This window comes from Pseudophryne corroboree, chromosome 1 (genome assembly GCF_028390025.1).
Source record: "Pseudophryne corroboree isolate aPseCor3 chromosome 1, aPseCor3.hap2, whole genome shotgun sequence".
NCBI lineage: Eukaryota > Metazoa > Chordata > Amphibia > Anura > Myobatrachidae > Pseudophryne > Pseudophryne corroboree.
Window position 1 is genome coordinate 890,397,307 of NC_086444.1, and position 21,604 is coordinate 890,418,910.

General features: G+C 46.5%; 1 protein-coding gene across 27 annotated transcripts in view; it reads right to left on the reverse strand.

The window, feature by feature from the left end:
• Positions 1-15,441, reverse strand: part of CAMK2D (calcium/calmodulin dependent protein kinase II delta) — a 430,831-nt gene extending 415,390 nt beyond the window's left edge. For 8 of the 27 annotated variants that reach the window (XM_063920208.1, XM_063920207.1, XM_063920187.1 and 5 more), the window contains exon 1: positions 14,606-15,438. In XM_063920208.1, the coding sequence (XP_063776278.1) occupies positions 14,606-14,670 (65 nt within the window). In that variant the 5' untranslated portion in view covers positions 14,671-15,438. Of the gene's footprint in view, positions 1-14,605 lie in introns of all 27 variants that reach the window. The other 19 variants (XM_063920206.1, XM_063920204.1, XM_063920199.1 and 16 more) reach the window with 7 other exon arrangements.
• Between the last annotated feature and the right edge of the window lie 6,163 nt (positions 15,442-21,604).

Genomic DNA, 21,604 nt, shown 5'->3' on the forward strand with positions numbered 1-21,604 from the left:
TAGTGGAATGGGCATTTACAGATTTTGGCTGTGGCAGGCCTGCCACAGAATGAGCAAGCTGAATTGTACTACAAATCAAGCGAGCAATAGTCTGCTTAGAAGCAGGAGCACCCAGCTTGTTGGGTGCATACAGGATAAACAGCGAGTCAGATTTTCTGACTCCAGCCGTCCTGGAAACATATATTTTCAGGGCCCTGACAACGTCTAGCAACTTGGAGTCCTCCAAGTCCCTAGTAGCCGCAGGCACCACAATAGGTTGGTTCAGGTGAAACGCTGACACCACCTTTGGGAGAAATTGGGGACGAGTCCTCAATTCTGCCCTATCCATATGGAAAATCAGATAAGGGCTTTTACATGATAAAGCCGCCAATTCTGACACACGCCTGGCTGAAGCCAAAGCCAATAACATGACCACTTTCCACGTGAGATATTTCAGATCCACGGTTTTTAGTGGCTCAAACCAATGTGATTTTAAGAAACTCAACATCACGTTGAGATCCCAAGGTGCCACAGGAGGCACAAATGGGGGCTGAATATGCAGCACTCCTTTCACAAATGTCTGAACTTCAGGTACTGAAGCTAGTTCTTTTTGAAAGAAAATCGACAGAGCCGAGATCTGTACTTTAATGGAGCCTAGTTTTAGGCCCATATTAACTCCTGCTTGCAGGAAATGCAGAAAACGACCTAGTTGAAATTCCTCTGTTGGGGCCTTTTCGGCCTCACACCATGCAACATACTTCCGCCATATGCAGTGATAATGATTTGCTGTAACCTCTTTCCTAGCTTTAATAAGCGTAGGAATGACTTTCTCCGGAATGCCCTTTTCCTTCAGGATCCGGCGTTCAACCGCCATGCCGTCAAACGCAGCCGCGGTAAGTCTTGGAACAGACAGGGCCCCTGCTGTAGCAGGTCTTGTCTGAGCGGCAGAGACCACGGGTCCTCTGAGATCATCTCTTGAAGTTCCGGGTACCACGCTCTTCTTGGCCAATCCGGAACCACGAGAATTGTGTTTACACCTCGCTTTCTTATTATTCTCAATACCTTTGGTATGAGAGGTAGAGGAGGGAACACATAAACTGACTGGTACACCCACGGTGTCACTAGAGCGTCCACAGCTATCGCCTGAGGGTCTCTTGACCTGGCGCAATACCTCTCTAGTTTTTTGTTTAGGCGGGACGCCATCATGTCCACCTGTGGACGACCCCACTGATTTACAATCATTTGGAAGACTTCTGGATGAAGTCCCCACTCTCCCGGGTAGAGGTCGTGCCTGCTGAGAAAGTCTGCTTTCCAGTTGTCCACTCCCGGGATGAACACTGCTGACAGTGCTAGTACATGATTTTCCGCCCATCTGAGAATCCTTGTGGCTTCTGCCATTGCCATCCTGCTTCTTGTGCCGCCCTGTCGATTCACATGGGCGACTGCCGTGATGTTGTCTGACTGGATCAGCACCGGCTGGTGTAGGAGCAGGGATTTTGCTTGACTTAGGGCATTGTAAATGGCCCTTAGTTCCAGAATATTTATGTGAAGGGAAGTCTCCTGACTTGACCATAGTCCTTGGAAGTTTCTTCCCTTTGTGACTGCCCCCCAGCCTCGTAGGCTGGCATCCGTGGTCACCAGGACCCAGTCCTGTGTGCCGAATCTGCGGCCCTCCAAAAGATGAGCACTCTGCAGCCACCACAGAAGAGACACCCTGGTTCTTAGGGACAGGGTTATCAAGCGATGCATCTGAAGATGCGATCCGGACCACTTGTCCAACAGGTCCCACTGAAAAATCCTGGCATGGAATCTGCCGAATGGAATTGCTTCGTAAGAAGCTACCATCTTTCCCAGGACCCGCGTGCAGTGATGCACCGATACCTGTTTTGGTTTTAGGAGGTCTCTGACTAGAGAAGACAACTCCCTGGCTTTCTCCTCCGGGAGAAACACTTTTTTCTGGACTGTGTCCAGAATCATTCCTAGGAACATTAGACGTGTCGTCGGGACCAGCTGTGACTTTGGGATATTCAGAATCCAGCCGTGCTGGCGCAGCACTTCCTGAGATAGTGCCACTCCCACTAACAACTGTTCCTTGGATCGTGCCTTTATTAGGAGATCGTCCAAGTATGGGATAATTAAAACTCCCTTTTTTCGAAGGAGTATCATCATTTCCGCCATAACCTTGGTAAATACCCTCGGTGCCGTGGAGAGTCCAAACGGCAGCGTCTGGAATTGGTAATGGCAATCCTGTACCACAAATCTGAGGTACTCCTGGTGAGGATGGTAAATGGGGACATGCAGGTAAGCATCCTTGATGTCCAGGGATACCATGTAATCCCCCTCCTCCAGGCTTGCAATAACCGCCCTGAGCGATTCCATCTTGAACTTGAATTTTTTTATGTATGTGTTCAAGGATTTCAAATTTAAAATGGGTCTCACCGAACCGTCCGGTTTCGGCACCACAAATAGTGTGGAATAGTAACCCCGGCCTTGTTGAAGTAGGGGTACCTTGATTATCACCTGCTGGGAATACAGCTTGTGAATCACAGCTAGCACCGCCTCCCTGCCTGAGGGAGCAATCGGCAAGGCAGATTTTAGGAACCGGTGGGGTGGAGCCGCCTCGAATTCCAGCTTGTACCCCTGAGATACTATTTGAAGGATCCAGGGATCCACCTGTGAGCGAGCCCACTGATCGCTGAAATTCATGAGGCGGGCCCCTTCCATGTGCCTTTTGGAATCTGCATCTCCAGTCCACTGGCGAGTCCATAAGCATCTCCTAGCAGAGATGGACAATGCACTTATTTTAGATGCCAGCCGGCAGACTTCCCTCTGTGCATCTCTCATATATAAGACTGAGTCTTTGATATGGTCAATTGTTAGCAGAATCGTGTCTCTGTCTAGTGTGTCAATATTTTCTGACAGTTTATCCGACCACGCAGCGGCAGCACTGCACATCCATGCTGACGCAATAGCTGGTCTAAGTATAATGCCTGAGTGTGTATATACAGACTTCAGGATTGCCTCCTGCTTTCTATCAGCAGGTTCCTTAAGGGCGGCCGTATCCTGAGACGGTAGTGCCACCTTTTTAGACAAACGTGTGAGCGCTTTATTCACCCTAGGAGGTGTTTCCCAACGTAACCTATCCTCTGGCGGGAAAGGGAACGCCAATAGTACCTTCTTAGGAATTACCAATTTTTTATCAGGGGAAGCCCACGCTTCTTCACACACTTCATTTAATTCATCTGATGGGGGAAAAACTACAGGTAGTTTTTTCTCCCCAAACATAATACCCTTTTTTGTGGTACCTGGATGTAAATCAGAGATATTTAACACCTCTTTCATTGCCTCAATCATGCAGTGAATGGCCTTAATGGGCATTAAATTTGACTCATCGTCGTCGACACTGGTGTCAGTATCCGTGTCGACATCTACTTGTGCCATCTGAGATAGCGGGCGTTTCAGAGCCCCTGATGACTTTTGAGACACCTGGACAGGCACGAGCTGAGAACTCGGCTGTCCCGCAGTCGGCATGTCGTCAAATTTCTTATGTAATGAGTCTATACGTGCACTCATTTCTTTCCATAAGCACATCCACTCAGGTGTCTGCCCCCCAGGGGGTGATATCCCTTCTAAAGGCATCTGCTCCGCCTCCACCTCATTATCCTCATCAAACATGTCGACACAGCCGTACCGACACACTCCACACACACAGGGAATGCTCTATATAGAGGACAGGACCCACAAAAGCCCTTTGGGGGGACAGAGTGAGAGTATGCCAGCACACACCAGAGCGCTATATAAGGCAGGGACTAACTGAGTTATGTCCCTTATAGCTGCTTTTTAATATAACTATATACTGCGCCAAATTAAATGCCCCCCCCCCCCTCTCTTTTTTACCCTTTTCTGTAGAGTAGTCTGCAGGGGAGAGCCAGGGAGCTTCCTTCCAGCGAAACTGTGAGGGAAAATGGCGCCCAGTGTGCTGAGGGAGATAGCTCCGCCCCTTTTCCGCGGCCTATTCTCCCGCTTTTTTATGGAATCTGGCAGGGGTATTTACCTCATATATAGCCCCTGGGGCTATATATTGAGGTATTTTTGCCAGCCAAGGTGTTTTTATTGCTGCCTAAGGGCGCCCCCCCCCCCAGCGCCCTGCACCCTCAGTGACCGGAGTGTGAAGTGTGAGAGGAGCAATGGCGCACAGCTGCAGTGCTGTGCGCTACCTTGGTGAAGACTGATGTCTTCATGCCGCCGATTTTTCGGACCATCTTCTTGCTTCTGGCTCTGTAAGGGGGACGGCGGCGCGGCTCCGGGACCGAACATCAAGGCTGGGCCTGCGGTCGATCCCTCTGGAGCTAATGGTGTCCAGTAGCCTAAGAAGCCCAATCCGGCTGCAAGCCGGCGAGTTCGCTTCTTCTCCCCTTAGTCCCTCGCTGCAGTGAGCCTCTTGCCAGCAGGTCTCACTGAAAATAATAAACCTAAGACTATCTTTCTTCTAAGAGCTCAGGAGAGCCCCTAGTGTGCATCCAACCTCGGCCGGGCACAAAATCTAACTGAGGTTTGGAGGAGGGTCATGGTGGGAGGAGCCAGTGCACACCAGGTAGTCCTAAATCTTTCTAGAGTGCCCAGCCTCCTTCGGAGCCCGCTATTCCCCATGGTCCTTTCGGAGTTCCCAGCATCCACTAGGACGTTAGAGAAACCATGTTGCACTGCAGGTGGGACAGATTTAAAATGTGCAGAGTAGGGACAGAATGAGGGGTTCATAGGCTTGGGGCTGCAAAATGTTCAAAGGCCTATACTGAAAAGGGGAGCAGCGGTGACCAATGCTGTGTGGGTGTGGCCAGTGTCTTATCTAAATACAGAAAATTAGGAAAATTGCAGATTCATTGTTAAAAAATAAATAAAATCATGAAAAACAGAATTACAGGTTTAATACTTGAATTATGGCTGACTGTGTGACCAGCTGGGCAGCTACTCATCATCATGTCGCCACGATGATGGGCCTATTTATATGTGGAGGCCTGAAGCTGTAGCTCCATCTGCTCTATTGTTAATCTGTCCCTGTTGCAGAGATGTTGGATGTGAGAGGAGTCTGTCCAAACTGAAAACTAAATTACAGTGTAAAAATAACAGCTACCCAGTATTAGTAGGCTAGATGAATAGAAAAGTATTTACCCTGCATAAAAAATAAGATTTTACTTACCGATAAATCTATTTCTCGTAGTCCGTAGTGGATGCTGGGGACTCCGTCAGGACCATGGGGAACAGCGGCTCCGCAGGAGACAGGGCACAAAAGTAAAAGCTTTAGGATCAGGTGGTGTGCACTGGCTCCTCCCCCTATGACCCTCCTCCAAGCCTCAGTTAGGATACTGTGCCCGGACGAGCGTACATAATAAGGAAGGATTTTGAATCCCGGGTAAGACTCATACCAGCCACACCAATCACACTGTACAACCTGTGATCTGAACCCAGTTAACAGCATGATAACAGCGGAGCCTCTGAAAAGATGGCTCACAACAATAATAACCCGATTTTTGTAACAATAACTATGTACAAGTATTGCAGACAATCCGCACTTGGGATGGGCGCCCAGCATCCACTACGGACTACGAGAAATAGATTTATCGGTAAGTAAAATCTTATTTTCTCTGACGTCCTAGTGGATGCTGGGGACTCCGTCAGGACCATGGGGATTATACCAAAGCTCCCAAACGGGCGGGAGAGTGCGGATGACTCTGCAGCACCGAATGAGAGAACTCCAGGTCCTCTTTAGCCAGGGTATCAAATTTGTAGAATTTTACAAACGTGTTCTCCCCCGACCACGTAGCTGCTCGGCAGAGTTGTAATGCCGAGACCCCTCGGGCAGCCGCCCAGGATGAGCCCACCTTCCTTGTGGAATGGGCCTTGACAGATTTAGGCTGTGGCAGGCCTGCCACAGAATGTGCAAGTTGAAATGTGCTACAAATCCAACGAGCAATCGTCTGCTTAGAAGCAAGAGCACCCAGTTTGTTGGGTGCATACAGGATAACAGCAAGTCAGTTTTCCTGACTCCAGCCGTCCTGGAAACCTATATTTTCAGGGCCCTGACAACATCTAGCAACTTGGAGTCCTCCAAGTCCCTAGTAGCCGCAGGTACCACAATAAGCTGGTTCAGGTGAAACGCTGACACCACCTTAGGAAGAAAAAGGGGACGAGTCCGCAGCTCTGCCCTGTCCGAATGGACAATCAGATATGGCTTTTGTGAGACAAAGCCGCCAATTCTGACACTCGCCTGGCCGAGGCCAGGGCCAACAGCATGGTCACTTTTCATGTGAGATATTTCAAATCCACAGATTTGAGCGGTTTAAAATGTGATTTAAGGAATCCCAGAACTACGTTGAGATCCCACAGTGCCACTGGAGGCACAAAAAGGGGGTTGTATATGCAATACTCCCTTGACAAACTTCTGGACTTCAGGAACTGAAGCCAATTCTTTCTGGAAGAAAATTGACAGGGCCGAAATTTGAACCTTAATGGACCCCAATTTGAGGCCCATAGACACTCCTGTTTGCAGGAAATGCAGGAATCGACCGAGTTGAAATTTCTTCGTGGGGCCTTCCTGGCCTCACACCACGCAACATATTTTCGCCACATGTGGTGATAATGTTTTGCGGTCACCTCCTTCCTGGCTTTGACCAGGGTAGGAATGACCTCTTCCGGAATGCCTTTTTCCCTAAGGATCTGGCGTTCCACCGCCATGCCGTCAAACGCAGCCGCGGTAAGTCTTGGAACAGACCTGGTACTAGCTGAAGCAAGTCCCTTCTTAGCGGCAGAGGCCATGAGTCCTCTGTGAGCATTTCTTGAAGTTCCGGGTGCCACGTCCTTCTTGGCCAATCCGGAGCCACGCGTATAGTTCTTACTCCTCTACGTCTTATAATTCTCAGTACCTTGGTTATGAGAAGCAGAGGAGGGAACACATACACCGACTGGTACACCCACGGTGTTACCAGAACGTCCACAGATATTGCTTGAGGGTCTCTTGACCTGGCGCAATACCTGTCCAGTTTTTTGTTCAGGCGGGACGCCATCATGTCCACCTTTGGTCTTTCCCAACGGTTCACAATCATGTGGAATACTTCCCGATGAAGTCCCCACTCTCCCGGGTGGAGGTCGTGCCTGCTGAGGAAGTCTGCTTCCCAGTTGTCCACTCCCGGAATGAACACTGCTGACAGTGCTATCACATAATTTTTCGCCCAGCGAAGAATCCTTGCAGTTTCTGCCATTGCCCTCCTGCTTCTTGTGCCGCCCTGTCTGTTTACGTGGGCGACTGCCGTGATGTTGTCCCACTGGATCAATACCGGCTGACCTTGAAGCAGAGGTCTTGCTAAGCTGAGAACATTGTAAATTGCCCTTAGCTCCAGTATATTTATGTGGAGAGAAGTCTCCAGACTTGATCACACTCCCTGGAAATTTTTTCCCTGTGTGACTGCTCCCCAGCCTCTCAGGCTGGCATCCGTGGTCACCAGGACCCAGTCCTGAATGCCGAATCTGCGGCCCTTTAGTAGATGAGCACTCTGCAGCCACCGCAGAAGAAACACCCTTGTCCTTGGAGACAGGGTTATCCGCTGATGCATCTGAAGATGCGATCCGGACCATTTTTCCAGCAGATCCCACTGAAAAGTTCTTGCGTGAAATCTACCGAATGGAATCGCTTCGTAAGAAGCCACCATTTTTCCCAGGACCCTTGTGCAATGATGCACTGACACTTTTCCTGGTTTTAGGAGGTTCCTGACTAGCTCGGATAACTCCCTGGCTTTCTTCTCCGGGAGAAACACCTTTTTCTGGACTGTGTCCAGAATCATCCCTAGGAACAGCAGACGTGTCGTCGGAAACAGCTGCGGTTTTGGAATATTTAGAATCCACCCGTGCTGTCGTAGAACTACTTGAGATAGTGCTACTCCGACCTCCAACTGTTCTCTGGACCTTGCCCCTATCAGGAGATCGTCCATTTTCTTTGAAGAAGAATCATCATTTCGGCCATTACCTTGGTAAGGACCCGGGGTGCCGTGGACAATCCAACCGGCAGCGTCTGAAACTGATAGTGACAGTTCTGTACCACGAACCTGAGGTACCCTTGGTGAGAAGGGCAAATTGGGACATGGAGGTAAGCATCCCTGATGTCCCGGGACACCATATAGTCCCCTTCTTCCTGGTTCGCTATCACTGCTCTGAGTGACTCCATCTTGATTTGAACCTTTGTATGTAAGTGTTCAACTATTTCAGATTTAGAATAGGTCTCACCGAGCCGTCTGGCTTCAGTACCACAATATAGTGTGGAATAATACCCCTTTCCTTGTTGTAGGAGGGGTACTTTGATTATCACCTGCTGGGAATACAGCTTGTGAATTGTTTCCACTACTGCCTCCCTGTCGGAGGGAGACATTGGTAAAGCAGACTTCAGGAACCTGCGAGGGGGAGACGTCTCGAATCTCCAATCTGTACCTCTGGGATACTACTTGTAGGATCCAGGGGTCCACCTGCGAGTGAGCCCACTGCGTGCTGAAACTCTTGAGACGACCCCCCCCCACCGCACCCGAGTCCGCTTGTACGGCCCCAGCGTCATGCTGAGGACTTGGCAGAAGCGGTGGAGGGCTTCTGTTTCTGGGAATGGGCTGCCTGCTGCAGTCTTCTTCCCTTTCCTCTATCCCATGGCAGATATGACTGGCCTTTTGCCCGCTTGCCCTTATGGGGACGAAAGGACTGAGGCTGAAAAGACGTTGTCTTTTTCTCCTTTATACGGCAATACTTCCATGTGCCGTTTGGAATCTGCATCACCTGACCACTGTCGTGTCCATAAACAACTTCTGGCAGATATGGACATCGCACTTACTCTTGATGCCAGAGTGCAAATATCCCTCTGTGCATCTCGCATATATAGAAATGCATCCTTTAAATGCTCTATAGTCAATAAAATACTGTCCCTGTCAAGGGTATCAATATTTTCAGTCAGGGAATCCGACCAAGCCACCCCAGCGCTGCACATCCAGGCTGAGGCGATCGCTGGTCGCAGTATAACACCAGTATGTGTGTATATACTTTTTAGGATATTTTCCAGCCTCATATCAGCTGGCTCCTTGAGGGCGGCCCTATCTGGAGACGGTACCGCCACTTGTTTTGATAAGCGTGCGAGCGCCTTATCCACCCTAAGGGGTGTTTTCCAACGCGCCCTAACTTCTGGCGGGAAAGGGTATACCACCAATAATTTTCTATCGGGGGAAACCCACGCATCATCACACACTTCATTTAATTTATCTGATTCAGGAAAAACTACAGGTAGTTTTTTCACACTCCACATAATACCCTTTTTTGTGGTACTTGTAGTATCAGAAATATGTAACACCTCCTTCATTGCCCTTAACAAGTAACGTGTGGCCCTAAAGGAAAATACGTTTGTTTCTTCACCGTCGACACTGGAGTCAGTGTCCGTGTCTGTGTCTGTGTCGACCGACTGAGGTAAAAGGACGTTTTAAAGCCCCTGACGGTGTTTGAGACGCCTGGACAGGTACTAATTGGTTTGCCGGCCGTCTCATGTCGTCAACCGACCTTGCAGCGTGTTGACATTATCACATAATTCCTTAAATAAGCCATCCATTCCGGTGTCGACTCCCTAGAGAGTGACATCACCATTACAGGCAATTGCTCCGCCTCCTCACCAACATCGTCCTCATACATGTCGACACACACGTACCGACACACAGCACACACACAGGGAATGCTCTGATAGAGGACAGGACCCCACTAGCCCTTTGGGGAGACAGAGGGAGAGTTTGCCAGCACACACCAAAAACGCTATAATTATACAGGGACAACCTTTATATAAGTGTTTTTCCCTTATAGCATTTTAATATATATAGTCATATCGCCAAATAAGTGCCCCCCCTCTCTGTTTTAACCCTGTTTCTGTAGTGCAGTGCAGGGGAGAGCCTGGGAGCCTTCCCACCAGCATTTCTGTGAGGGAAAATGGCGCTGTGTGCTGAGGAGAATAGGCCCCGCCCCCATTTCGGCGGGCTTCTTCTCCCGTTTTTCTGAGACCTGGCAGGGGTTAAATACATCCATATAGCCCGATGTATTTTTAGCCAGAATAAGGTACTATCATTGCTGCCCAGGGCGCCCCCCCCAGCGCCCTGCACCCTCAGTGACCGTTGCTATGAAGTGTGCTGACAACAATGGCGCACAGCTGCAGTGCTGTGCGCTACCTTATGAAGACTGAAAAGTCTTCTGCCGCCGGTTTCTGGACCTCTTCACTTTTCGGCATCTGCAAGGGGGTCGGCGGCGCGGCTCCGGGACGAACCCCAGGGTGAGACCTGTGTTCCGACTCCCTCTGGAGCTAATGGTGTCCAGTAGCCTAAGAAGCCAATCCATCCTGCACGCAGGTGAGTTCACTTCTCTCCCCTAAGTCCCTCGATGCAGTGAGCCTGTTGCCAGCAGGACTCACTGAAAATAAAAAACCTAACAAAACTTTTACTCTAAGCAGCTCTTTAGGAGAGCCACCTAGATTGCACCCTTCTCGGCCGGGCACAAAAATCTAACTGAGGCTTGGAGGAGGGTCATAGGGGGAGGAGCCAGTGCACACCACCTGATCCTAAAGCTTTTACTTTTGTGCCATGTCTCCTGCGGAGCCGCTGTTCCCCATGGTCCTGACGGAGTCCCCAGCATCCACTAGGACGTCAGAGAAACATAAATTAATGTAATTGCACTCATTGCATTGCAGCAGGGCTCGTACAGGGACACAGAGACTTGTTATATTGCTTTACTCCCAACCTCAGAATAAGGCCTATTTTCTCACTGTTTTGTTATAACACCATAGAGTTCCTTGATGCCCAATATAAGATTTCAGTCCAAAGTTCCCTACTTTTGAAGTCTCCTCTCCAAGAGAAACCTGAAGAGGAGATGCTGCTTACAACTTCAGAGGACGGGACTGGCTTTCAGTCACTAGACCCCGCCCCAAAATGGTGTGATTCGCAGGTCTGTGGGGCTAAATGACGAGAATGTGTAATTTAGCCCCACCCCCTCCATACGACACTGTAATTACATGTGCAATCTCCTCATCCTGCCCCCTTCACTAGGAAGCTGACAGGGAGATCAGACTACTCTTCCTTGTATGCACGGGACTGACCGAAAGTATGTTTCAGTCCAGACTTCAGTATATACAGTATATGTATACAATATAGCTTAAAAAAATGCATAGAAGTAAACAAAACATAATCACCAAATGTAAAAGGAAAATGAAAGGCCAGGCAGCAATAATCATAATGTTCACCAATCCACAGATAAGTAATATTGCTTTTAAATGACAAAAACTATTTTTAAAAGATCTGTATTCACTGGGACAGTTGAGTGCTACTGAGCTGCAGAGGTAATATTCGCCTGGAGCGGCAGGAGATACCTTATAGCGTCATCGGGCCAGCTACTTAGCTGAACATGTGTGAAGCTAATTTCAACTCAAACATGCACAGCAAAACTGAAAGCCCATCTTTGATTTCATTTCCAAGAATTGAAAAAAATAAATATAAGTAAATTAATATATTAAAAAAAAAAAAAAAATAGATCAACCCAAATCAGGTTTTACAAATGTTTTTGCTACAACAGACATGGTCCCAAAAATTCATGCTTGTACTGTAATAATGCGTTTCTCATCTCAACAGCGGGCACACAATGCCCCAAGACAACATTTGCACTGCATTTTTTTCACATTATTAAATTCAAAAGGGAACCTTGGGTTGGGGAGTAAAATACCAGCTTTATTAATATATTAGATCAACAAAAACACACACTTGCAGTTGATTATAATTTAATTATAATGGATTAGTTTGCACCCATGAAATAATGTACTTTACAAGGTTCAGATCTAACAAATACTTACCTGTTTCTTTTACATCATGTTAATGTGAATCTGCAAATCAAAGGTCTTCCCTCTACTAGCAAGTTGGCAGCAAAGATACATATAGCTCACACTGGCTAATCCATCTGTAGTACAAACTGTATTTCACAAAGGGGGAGGGGGACTGTTAGCTGTACTGGAGGGAAGATAGGTATTCCCCACTGTATTTGTCAGCTAGGTCCTTGCAGATAGATACATGTGGAAGGACGACACAAAAGCTTTAAAGAACTGTTTGCATAAACTGATGCATTTGGGAATTATCATCCCACAGTTCCAGAACAGTTATTAAATTGGTAATTGTGTGCGATTTACTGGATAGAAATATATTATCCTTTATTTATATGATGCCACAAAGGGCCCACAGCGCCCAATTACAGAGTAACAGGTGAGCAAAACAAGAAAACAGTGACTTACAGTTCAAGACAGGTGTGGTACAGAAGATCTACAATGTCTAGGTTGACAGTCATTAGGTCGACACTGGCAAAAGGGCGATACAGGAATGGTCAACATGTACAAAAGGCCAACACATGAAGCGGTCGACAGCTTTTTTGTGTGTGTGTGTGTGTCATTTTACAGCCAGAGCACAAGGAACCCCAATTAGTGTACGGCGTTCCCTTTGCATGGCGAGCGAAGGTTACTATTCCCAATCGTAGTCCATGTGGATGGTAAAGTATGAAAAAGATGTATAAAAATGCAAAAAATAACCTTAAAAAGGATGTGTCTACATGCGTTAGCCTTATGTGTGTCACCTTTTTGTACCTGTCGACTTTTTCCAGTGTCGACCATATGGGGTCGACCTATTGCTTGTCGACCTAGACATTGTCTATCTAAACATTGGACCCCGTTAAAGACAATATAGGACAAGTACAGGGTATATTCACATAACTGCGTAATGTATGGACTATTATTCTAACTGGGCAGCCCTGTTAAGTGGCTTAGTTCGGAGATGGTCCCTTTTATGTTTTAAGATAGGTACAGTCATGGCAGAATTAGAGTATAATGGCTGCAGTCTAACTACCAGATAATTTACATTAGACTCTAGGATAAATATGATCAGCAACGTCACAGGAAATTCTATGTGACTGACAAGCGATAATGTAAGTATCCCTACACAGCACTGATAACTATGGCCAAATGCTGAAGTACAATAGTAGTTTGTATGCGGCTTGCAGCTGAGGACGATGTGGAAGTGGTGGTAGTTGTGGTGGTGGGGAGTTGGCACTCCACATAACAGCATGTGGCTTTTTTTCACCCATGGGTGGTACATGTGGCCCTTACAAATTTAGCTATGGGGACCAAAAAGATTTATTTGCATCCATGCCAGCACTTAAAATAATGTTGGAGCTATAGCAAAGGGATGAAAAAAATAAAACATGACCTTCAGCAATTACAAGAGTTGAGGTGCTGTGGTATTGGATAAGCAATGGGTGAAGAATTAGTAGTGCTGGCATGCCTATTAAACACACTCATGAATGCACGTGGCTTACGTGCGTATGATACAACTTCACTATAGTATGCATGTATGTCAATGATACACAATTGAACTCCACAATTCACGTGTGTAAATACGCCGCGTAGCACGCTGTGGCTGCCCCCTACCATGAAGGACATTCTGAAAATGAAATGCTAACATACACCTCTCACAGCAGGCTAAATAAATTATATTGTATTCCTTACCCCTATCAATAGTAATATGTGCACAGGCTGGTTGTGATTACAGGGGTGAACGTTACAGAGGGTGCCACAGCAGGGCGCTTCATTAAAAAATATATATATATATATATATATATATATATATATATATATATATTTATTTATTTATTTATTTATTACACACACACACTGCAAGTGCAAACTTTAAAAAGGCTGTAATGAAAACCTGCAGAAGAAAAATATTTCCACACTGACCCACATTCCTTCTGCCTGAATCAGCAGCAAACATTTCACATTATTTGTTTGATTTCCAGTAATAAACTGAAATATGACAGCTTACATTTTTGCACTGATTGGAGAGCTCTCATTCTCCTTATCTTATCACCTCACTGATATAATAGATGGTACAGAATAAGCTCTTGGTGGCGATGACATTTACTTGTGCCTCTTCACTGCTCAAATACTATAGCAACAAGATCTTTAGGGTAGGGATTCCCTTTGAAGGAGACAATCTCTTGTATGCTTTCAGCTGAAACCCATGAAATGACTTGGCATCCATCTGTTAGCTATTCATATGACATGCTCACTCTGTCAGTGCTGATAACAGTGTGCCTATCAGGGCATTATTTCCTGGTGTCAGGCTACATATAAGCCACATTATTACATACACGCCAGTATACTGTACAAATACATATCATTTCAATTGCTAGGATACATACTACATGCTGCTGTGAATTTGGCAGCACAACTAATAATCTACATTTACGTGATCTGCAACATTAAAGGGCCGGTTAGCTGTGGATTATTTAAGAAAACACTTCATAGACTTTAATTACAGAATTCAAAATAGTAAATCAACGATTACGTACTGTATATATTTCTGCTCTTGTATATATGACAGCTGGAGCTCCCTGCCTTGGTAAGGTTTACGGAGAGCCAGCAATGCCCATAACCGCACAATACTAGAAGGTAAGTATATTATACACAGCATATGCACAAAGTTAAGCAATGCCCAGGTAGCAGGCCACTAGTCGGGAGCATTAGGAGAGAGGTGCTTACTTTCCGAGCTCCTCGAAGAGCTGGTACTCATCGGTGAACCTGGTGCAGGTGGTAGTAGAAGCCATGCCGCCGCCTCCTCCTCCCTTAGGTTTCCTCCGTGGGTGGTGCAGGGTCGGGGTTCCAGGGGTAGCGCAGCAGCGCAGGGACAGACAGGAAAAGCGACAGCGGCGGGTGCCCAAGGTGCGAAGTCGCAGGACAGCTCCTAACCTGAGCCTGCTCCTAGTGCTGCTGCTGCCGCTGCTGGGGAGGATGCTGCCTGGGCTGCCCTCCTCCTCCCGGCTCACCCCCTCTACTCCTCCTCCGCCTCCTCTCCACCTCCCCGCACGCAGCAGGGTCACCGGCCGCCCGCCCCGATCACTTTTATTATTATTCCGCTGTAATTAGACTCTTCTGCCTTCAGTGGCACTGGGATTGCCCTGCCACATGAATGGTGCCACAGAGCCAGCAGCGCAGCACATACAGGACAGAGGCAACTGCTGCTGGGTCTTGTTACAAAGTTATACAATATAGCGCACGACAAAGGAAGACCCGGGGACTGCGTATTCCGCAAACAGGCGGCTGCTGCTGCTGCGTGTCTTCGCACCCACCCTGCTCATGGGGTCCGCAGGGCTACAGGGACTGCCCTCCGCAAGCTGTGCTATCTCCTGACACTGGCGCCCAGGCTGGTTTATGTATATTATGCAGGCTAGATGTGCTGCTGCTTATCCTGTGTGTATGAGCCCGCGTCTCTTCCTCCCGTCCCTGCTTGTTGTGCGGATCACACCTCCCTCTGGCGGCTCAGCAGAAGCGCACACGTCCACAAAGGGGCTGGGAAGAATAACAAAATAATAACCCTGTGTGTCTCCTCATCACCAACAACACTGACTGCCCTCTGCTTGCACATAGTGTTACATACACAGGAGGAAGAACAGTGCTACGTCACTAGTTTCACCAATACACACAAATATACACAGCATACAGTGTGTGGTTAGCAATTTATGTCTCACTATTGCTAAGTGTCTGTATACCCTTTTTCCACTGACATGACAATCCCGGGTTATTGCACATGACCCTGGGATTTTTGTCAGTGGAAAAGGCTCAGCCCGGGTCCACTGACCCAGGAATCCAGCCGTGGTAGCGAGGAAGGTTTTCCTGGGAAGGATTAGTGTAAATGGGTAACCCAAGTCAATCCGACCCGGATACGTTTGCAGCGTAGGAAGAGCCGGCGCTTGGACATGATCTTATCTCCAATCCTTACCGCCAGAACGTTTCTGTGCCCATCACACATTTACTAACTATCATTTTTTGCTGGTGCATTGTCTTTCAATAGTGTATTGAGGCGATTTGTGGAGTGTTGTAAGGTGTGAATTTAATTGCAATAAAGCAGCGTGTTTGGGTGGTCATTCCGAGTTGTTCGGTAGCTGTTTTCGTTTGCTGCGCAGCGATCAGACGAAAAAAGGCACTTCTGCGCATGCATATGCGGCGCAATACGCACGCGCAACGTACTTTCACAACAGCCGATGCAGTTTCACACAAGGTCTAGCAACTCTTTTCAGTCGCACTGCTGGCCGCAGAGTGATTGACAGGAAGTGGGCATTTCTGGGAGGTAACTGACCGTTTTCGGGGAGTGTGTGGAAAAACGCAGGCGTGTCAGATACAAACGCAGGCGTGCCTGGGGAAATGCGGGCATGGCTGGCCGAACGCAGGGCGTGTTCCTGACGTCAAAACAGGAACTAAACAGTCTGAAGTGTTCGCAAGCTAGGAGTAGGTCTGGAGCTGCTCAGAAACTGCACAATCTTTTTTTGTAGCAGCGCTGCGATCCTTTCGTCCTTTCTGCTAAGCCAAGATACACTCCCAGAGGGCGGCGGCTTAGCGTTTGCACGGCTGCTAAAAGCAGCTAGCGAGCGAACAACTCGGAGTGAGGGCCTTGGTGCGATGCCTCCACGGATCAATGAGAAAAATGCAGGTTTATGTGTTTCAATTGTAATAAAGAGTTATATTTTTGTAAAAAATCGTCGTGTGTCCCCTTCAGAAGCATAACCAGCACCAGGCTATGTGAGACAGTTTTGTTTCAAGAAATATGCTGGAAAAACAGAAGGGTTCCCTGTATTTCATTGAACCAGCTCCAAGGTCTTGAGCTGGTCATGGTTCTGGAAATATGGGGGGGGGGGGGGGGGGATATGTAAGGGTCCACCATATTTCCAAAAACCAGCACTGGACTCTTACTAACAGGGGGGTAATGCCACAGCCAGGGGACACACTTGACAAAGCATTCTCCCTCCTAACTGTTCAGCCTAGGCCGGGGATTCCTGGGGAAGTGAAGAACCCCTCAAAAAAGGGACCTCCTTCTCCAGTGCACGAAAGGCCTGGGTGATTGGTACCGAGTTGAAAGCATTCAATTACAGTTAGAAGTAATATTGTCTTTTATAGGAGGACTACAGGTCCCAGCAAGCCTCCTCTGCATGCCGGTACTTGGAGAACTACTAGTATGTAGGGCATTTAGGTCTCACTGGTATCTATAGTCCCCGTGAAAAATAAATATTAAGATAAAGATAGGGCACGCACACCGTAACAGTTTTTGACTTTAATAAACAGTTATAAACTTTAATACACACATATACTTAACTTGTGCCCTGGTGCCACTTCTCCAGTAGATTCTGCTACATATGTTGGGCGGGAGGGGGGATCCATACTCCCTTTGCTTGCACAGATTGGGGCCTCTTCTCCAGTAGGCATCCAGGAGGTTGTAAATAAACAACTCATCACCAGAAGGTCCTTTGAAAAAGCTGCACTGCTCGCAGCGAAACGCGTCAGGAGGAGGCTACTTGGGTCATCAATTGTGCTACCTTTTTGCTGCCAAATCACATCCGGACCAAATACTGGACTTTGCCATCTGCAGATAAAACGGGACAAAACATCCAACAACTTGGAACACCATCACCCCATCTCCACAAAGAGGACACCGTACTAATTGAGGATCCCCGAACCTGGCTGGTTTTGAGTATAAACATCAGAGACACTCTTAAGGGACTACACCTCTAGCGGTCTTTGGGTAAAGTGTATTGGTGTGACTGCGCTGTCAGTCTGTTTTTTTCTGCTATATGTTCCAGGCATAAAACTAGGAACGGATATCAATGTGATAAGCAGCTATGCATCATTGACCCTCAATTGCTGTTTTCATTGTTTTAAATTGTTATATGTGGATCTTGCATCCAATTTTTATTGAGGCCTAAAACTTATGTTTTATTAAATTTAAGAATTTTTTCACTCAATCCTTCATATTAGATTCATTCAAACTATTCCATTAGCGCTGCTATTTTTTCCTTTGGTTTTCTTTGATGTATGGTTGGGGTGTGACTACCCCCACTACGTTATAGCAGCAGCATTAGAGACACAGCACCTGAAAGCGCCCGATCTTCCATTTGTTTGGTAGATTCCGGTGCCGATCAGCCTGTTCTCATCGCACTGAAGGAATAAGTCCTGGGCTGCGCAGAGACTGCACACACTGGATTTTTGCAGTTCGGCGTACACATGTGATCGCACACTTGTACAGTGAATTTATGCTCCCCCTGGGGGCAGCGACTGTCTGAACACAAAGTTAGCAGCCCAGCGATCAAATCTGAATTACCCCCTATGTGTATACACAAACTGCTCCTCTCCACAAAAGCATTCTGTCATCTGCAGGGCCGCCAGCTAATCAGCAGCTGTTGATTGGCTGTGAGTGCACTCACTGTCAATCAATAGCCAGTCTGGCTATTGTAAATAAAACCAGAGCAGCAGAAGCAATTTGACATCATAGAGCCTGATCCGGTGGTTGGGGAGCTGAGTATGCATGGAACACATTCTGCGTGATTGCTTGCAATCCTCCCTTAGCCACACCATGATTGACATGTTCCAGCATTTGGGGGGCAGCGACCAAGATCATTCTATAAAATGGGGACGTGTTACCCCCATTTTGTAGGCATGCTGATACCCAAGTTCTGCGTAATCGGACGCAGACTTTCTGGACCCTGCTGACCACTTCCGAAGTCCAGTGTACTTCGGCTAACAATGGTGATTTGATGCTGCGTCTCCGGATGCAGCACTTTGATCACAGATGCATGCAGGTGGCGACTATATCCTACAGACACTCCCTGCTGTGTTTACATTTTAGGGGTTTATTCAATTCTAGTCGGAATTGCTGTCAAGTCAGAAAGACGGTACTTTCTGACTTTTTTAGGTCGAATCAGCATTCGACCTATTCAAATAAGTTGCCGTTTTTCCCACTTGTCGGAAAACACGTGGATCGGCGGATTATCTGCGGATCCACATATTTTATCAAATTTGCGGCCATTTCCGACAGGTTTTTGGCCTGTTTTCGACAATGCTGATTCTACGTAAAAATAAGCCAGATCAGCAGTGTCGGAAACGGGCAAAACCTGTTGGAAATGCCCGGAAATTGAATACTAAACTGTCTAAGGGGAGGATCCGTTAGGCATTGAATAGACCCCTTAGTTGTACGGTATTGCACAGATGCTTCCCTGTGGCTGTGCAATACCGTACAAATTGGAATCCATCCCTTAGCCTCCAAACAAAAAGTTTGCTGAGCCTTGTACTCCTTCATATAGCACCATAAAGTAGCTTTTTAAATTTTTGCATATACATTCACCCTATAATTATTGTAAGTATGGTAATGTAGGAACAAGATATGTGATATGACTAAAAAGACTTTTTATTTACATGTGGACACATCGTTATCTAATGAAGAAAAGTGTGGAGGTGAACTCTGGCACACTGAAAGTGGTCAGCCCAATCAAACCCCTACTACCTGCCCAACTACAGGCAAAAGAGAACAAAAGTATACAATGAAACGGATATGATCAAAGGCGCCCACAGAAGGACGTAAAAAACATTAAAAAAGGAGAATAAATGTAACAATACGGTCTGGATTTTCAAACGTGGTCCTTAGGTTACTCGTAACAGGGCCAAATGTCCACAGCACATGTATGGAAAAAGAAACAAAAAAATCCAATGTGTAATATTGTTTTAAAAGTCTGTTTCGTGGTGTTCAGAAATGGAGACATGGTATGCGAATAAACTTGATAGAAGGGAGGATAGATTCTCACCACCAATTTCAGTATAGAATGGAGCGTACCAAAACTCACTTAAATAGTGACAGAGAAAAGCACATAAAGGTATCTTTTTCTAATAATGATAAATCATTTCATATAGGCACAGCGTACCCCACTCACGTGTAAAACGGATTCATTCAACATGTAAAGGTATCTTTAAATCACGGTTCAAAGCAGTTGATTGGCAAAGAAAAATTTGTGTTTATCAAAAATTGGCAGTTAAAATTTACATATAAAATAAGCAGGTTGACTTAGTGTACCACTGTGAAGTGCCTACTGGGGAATTGGGAGCAGGTGAACCAAAAACTCCAATACAAGAGGGAAATATGGATTACCCACTGTATGATGTCCACAGAGTACCTCACAGAACGATAAAGGCTGCCAAACTTGCTGCATATAAAAAAATGAACTGGAAAAGAGTTTCCACTCTCAGCATGCACCAACGCCGTTTCGACCTGGTAGGTCTTTTTCAAGGTGTAGCGGAGTGTATTTAACAATATGTTTTCGTCCTGTATATGTACAGGCTGCTCGGTACCACTTCTTTTGTTTGTAAGTGACTGAACACTAGTCCATTGCAGTGCCCCCCCACCCAGAAGCTTTATAATAAAATCTAAATGAATACATGTCATTTTAGGTTTATTTAATGTTACACTTTGAAAATAATGGCAGCATTGACATCGATGGGTGACAAAGGTGAAACAAATCGAGTTGTTTAAATGACAGTATTTTGCTTGATTGCATGGACAGCTCTGTGAAGACAGTTTTGAACAACTGTACAATGAAGAGCTTCTCTAGTCATATTTATCTGAGCTTGTTAATGTTTTTTGATGACAATAGAGTGGCAGTATACAGACTCCATCTCAGTCTATGTTAATTAAGGTTACTATTGGGAACTGTTCGGGCACATCAGAATTTCCATGCTCTCAAATTATCAAATTATGTAAATTAATAATTTTCCATAAATGTATATTTTATTCAATAACTAGCTGGAGTATCCGGCGTTTCCTGGGATTTAAGAATGTCTGTTTACAAAAATAAATGTAAATATTAAACACACAGTATAAATAACATTGTAGATAGCTGAATACCCATGCCTCGCTACGGGATGAGGATGGTAAATGAGAATGATAGTTTGTTAATTTATGTTGGTTGGAGCTCTAGTATATAGGCATATCTTGCTTCCCTGATGCACTTTGTGTACTGGCCTGACCCCTTTTTGGTCCCCCAAGGGACCCTGCTCTTCCCACTATATAACTCTCAGTGTGTGGCTTCCTGCTGCCTCCATTCCCCTCCTCACATCATGTCCGTGCCCCGTGAATTTTTTTTTTTTTTTACAGTTTCTTATATAGCGCAGCACATTATGTATCTCCTGATATACTCTGTGCTGTTCAGGGACCGTGGTACTTGCACTATATAACTCTCAGTGTATGGGTTTGTGCTAAGTGCATTCCCCTCCTCACATCATGTCACTGGCCCTGTCACATGCAACCTTGTCATCACTGACATATCATGCATCTCCTAATATAGTCTGTGCTGCTGGCCAACCCCTAGGGGAGCTCTTACCCCCACAGTCTTTGTTCCCAGAGTATAAGTCATATGTGTAGCAAGTCTGGTGTAAATTGCTCCAGGCATTCCAGAGTAATGCTGTCTGCTGAAAAACTCTGTGCTGCTGTCCCACCCTTAGGGGTGTCTAACCCCCTCAGAGTTTGTTCCCAGATTGTAAGTCAGATGTGTACCAAGTTTGGTGTAAATTGTTCCAGGTCTGCCACAGTCATGCTGTCTGCTGACATACTCTGTGCTGCTGTCCCACCTCTAAGGGTGCTAGGAGAGTCTGACCGCCACAGTGTTTGTTTTCAGAGTGAAAGTCATACATGTACCAAGTTTGTTGTAAATTGCTGCAGGCATTCCA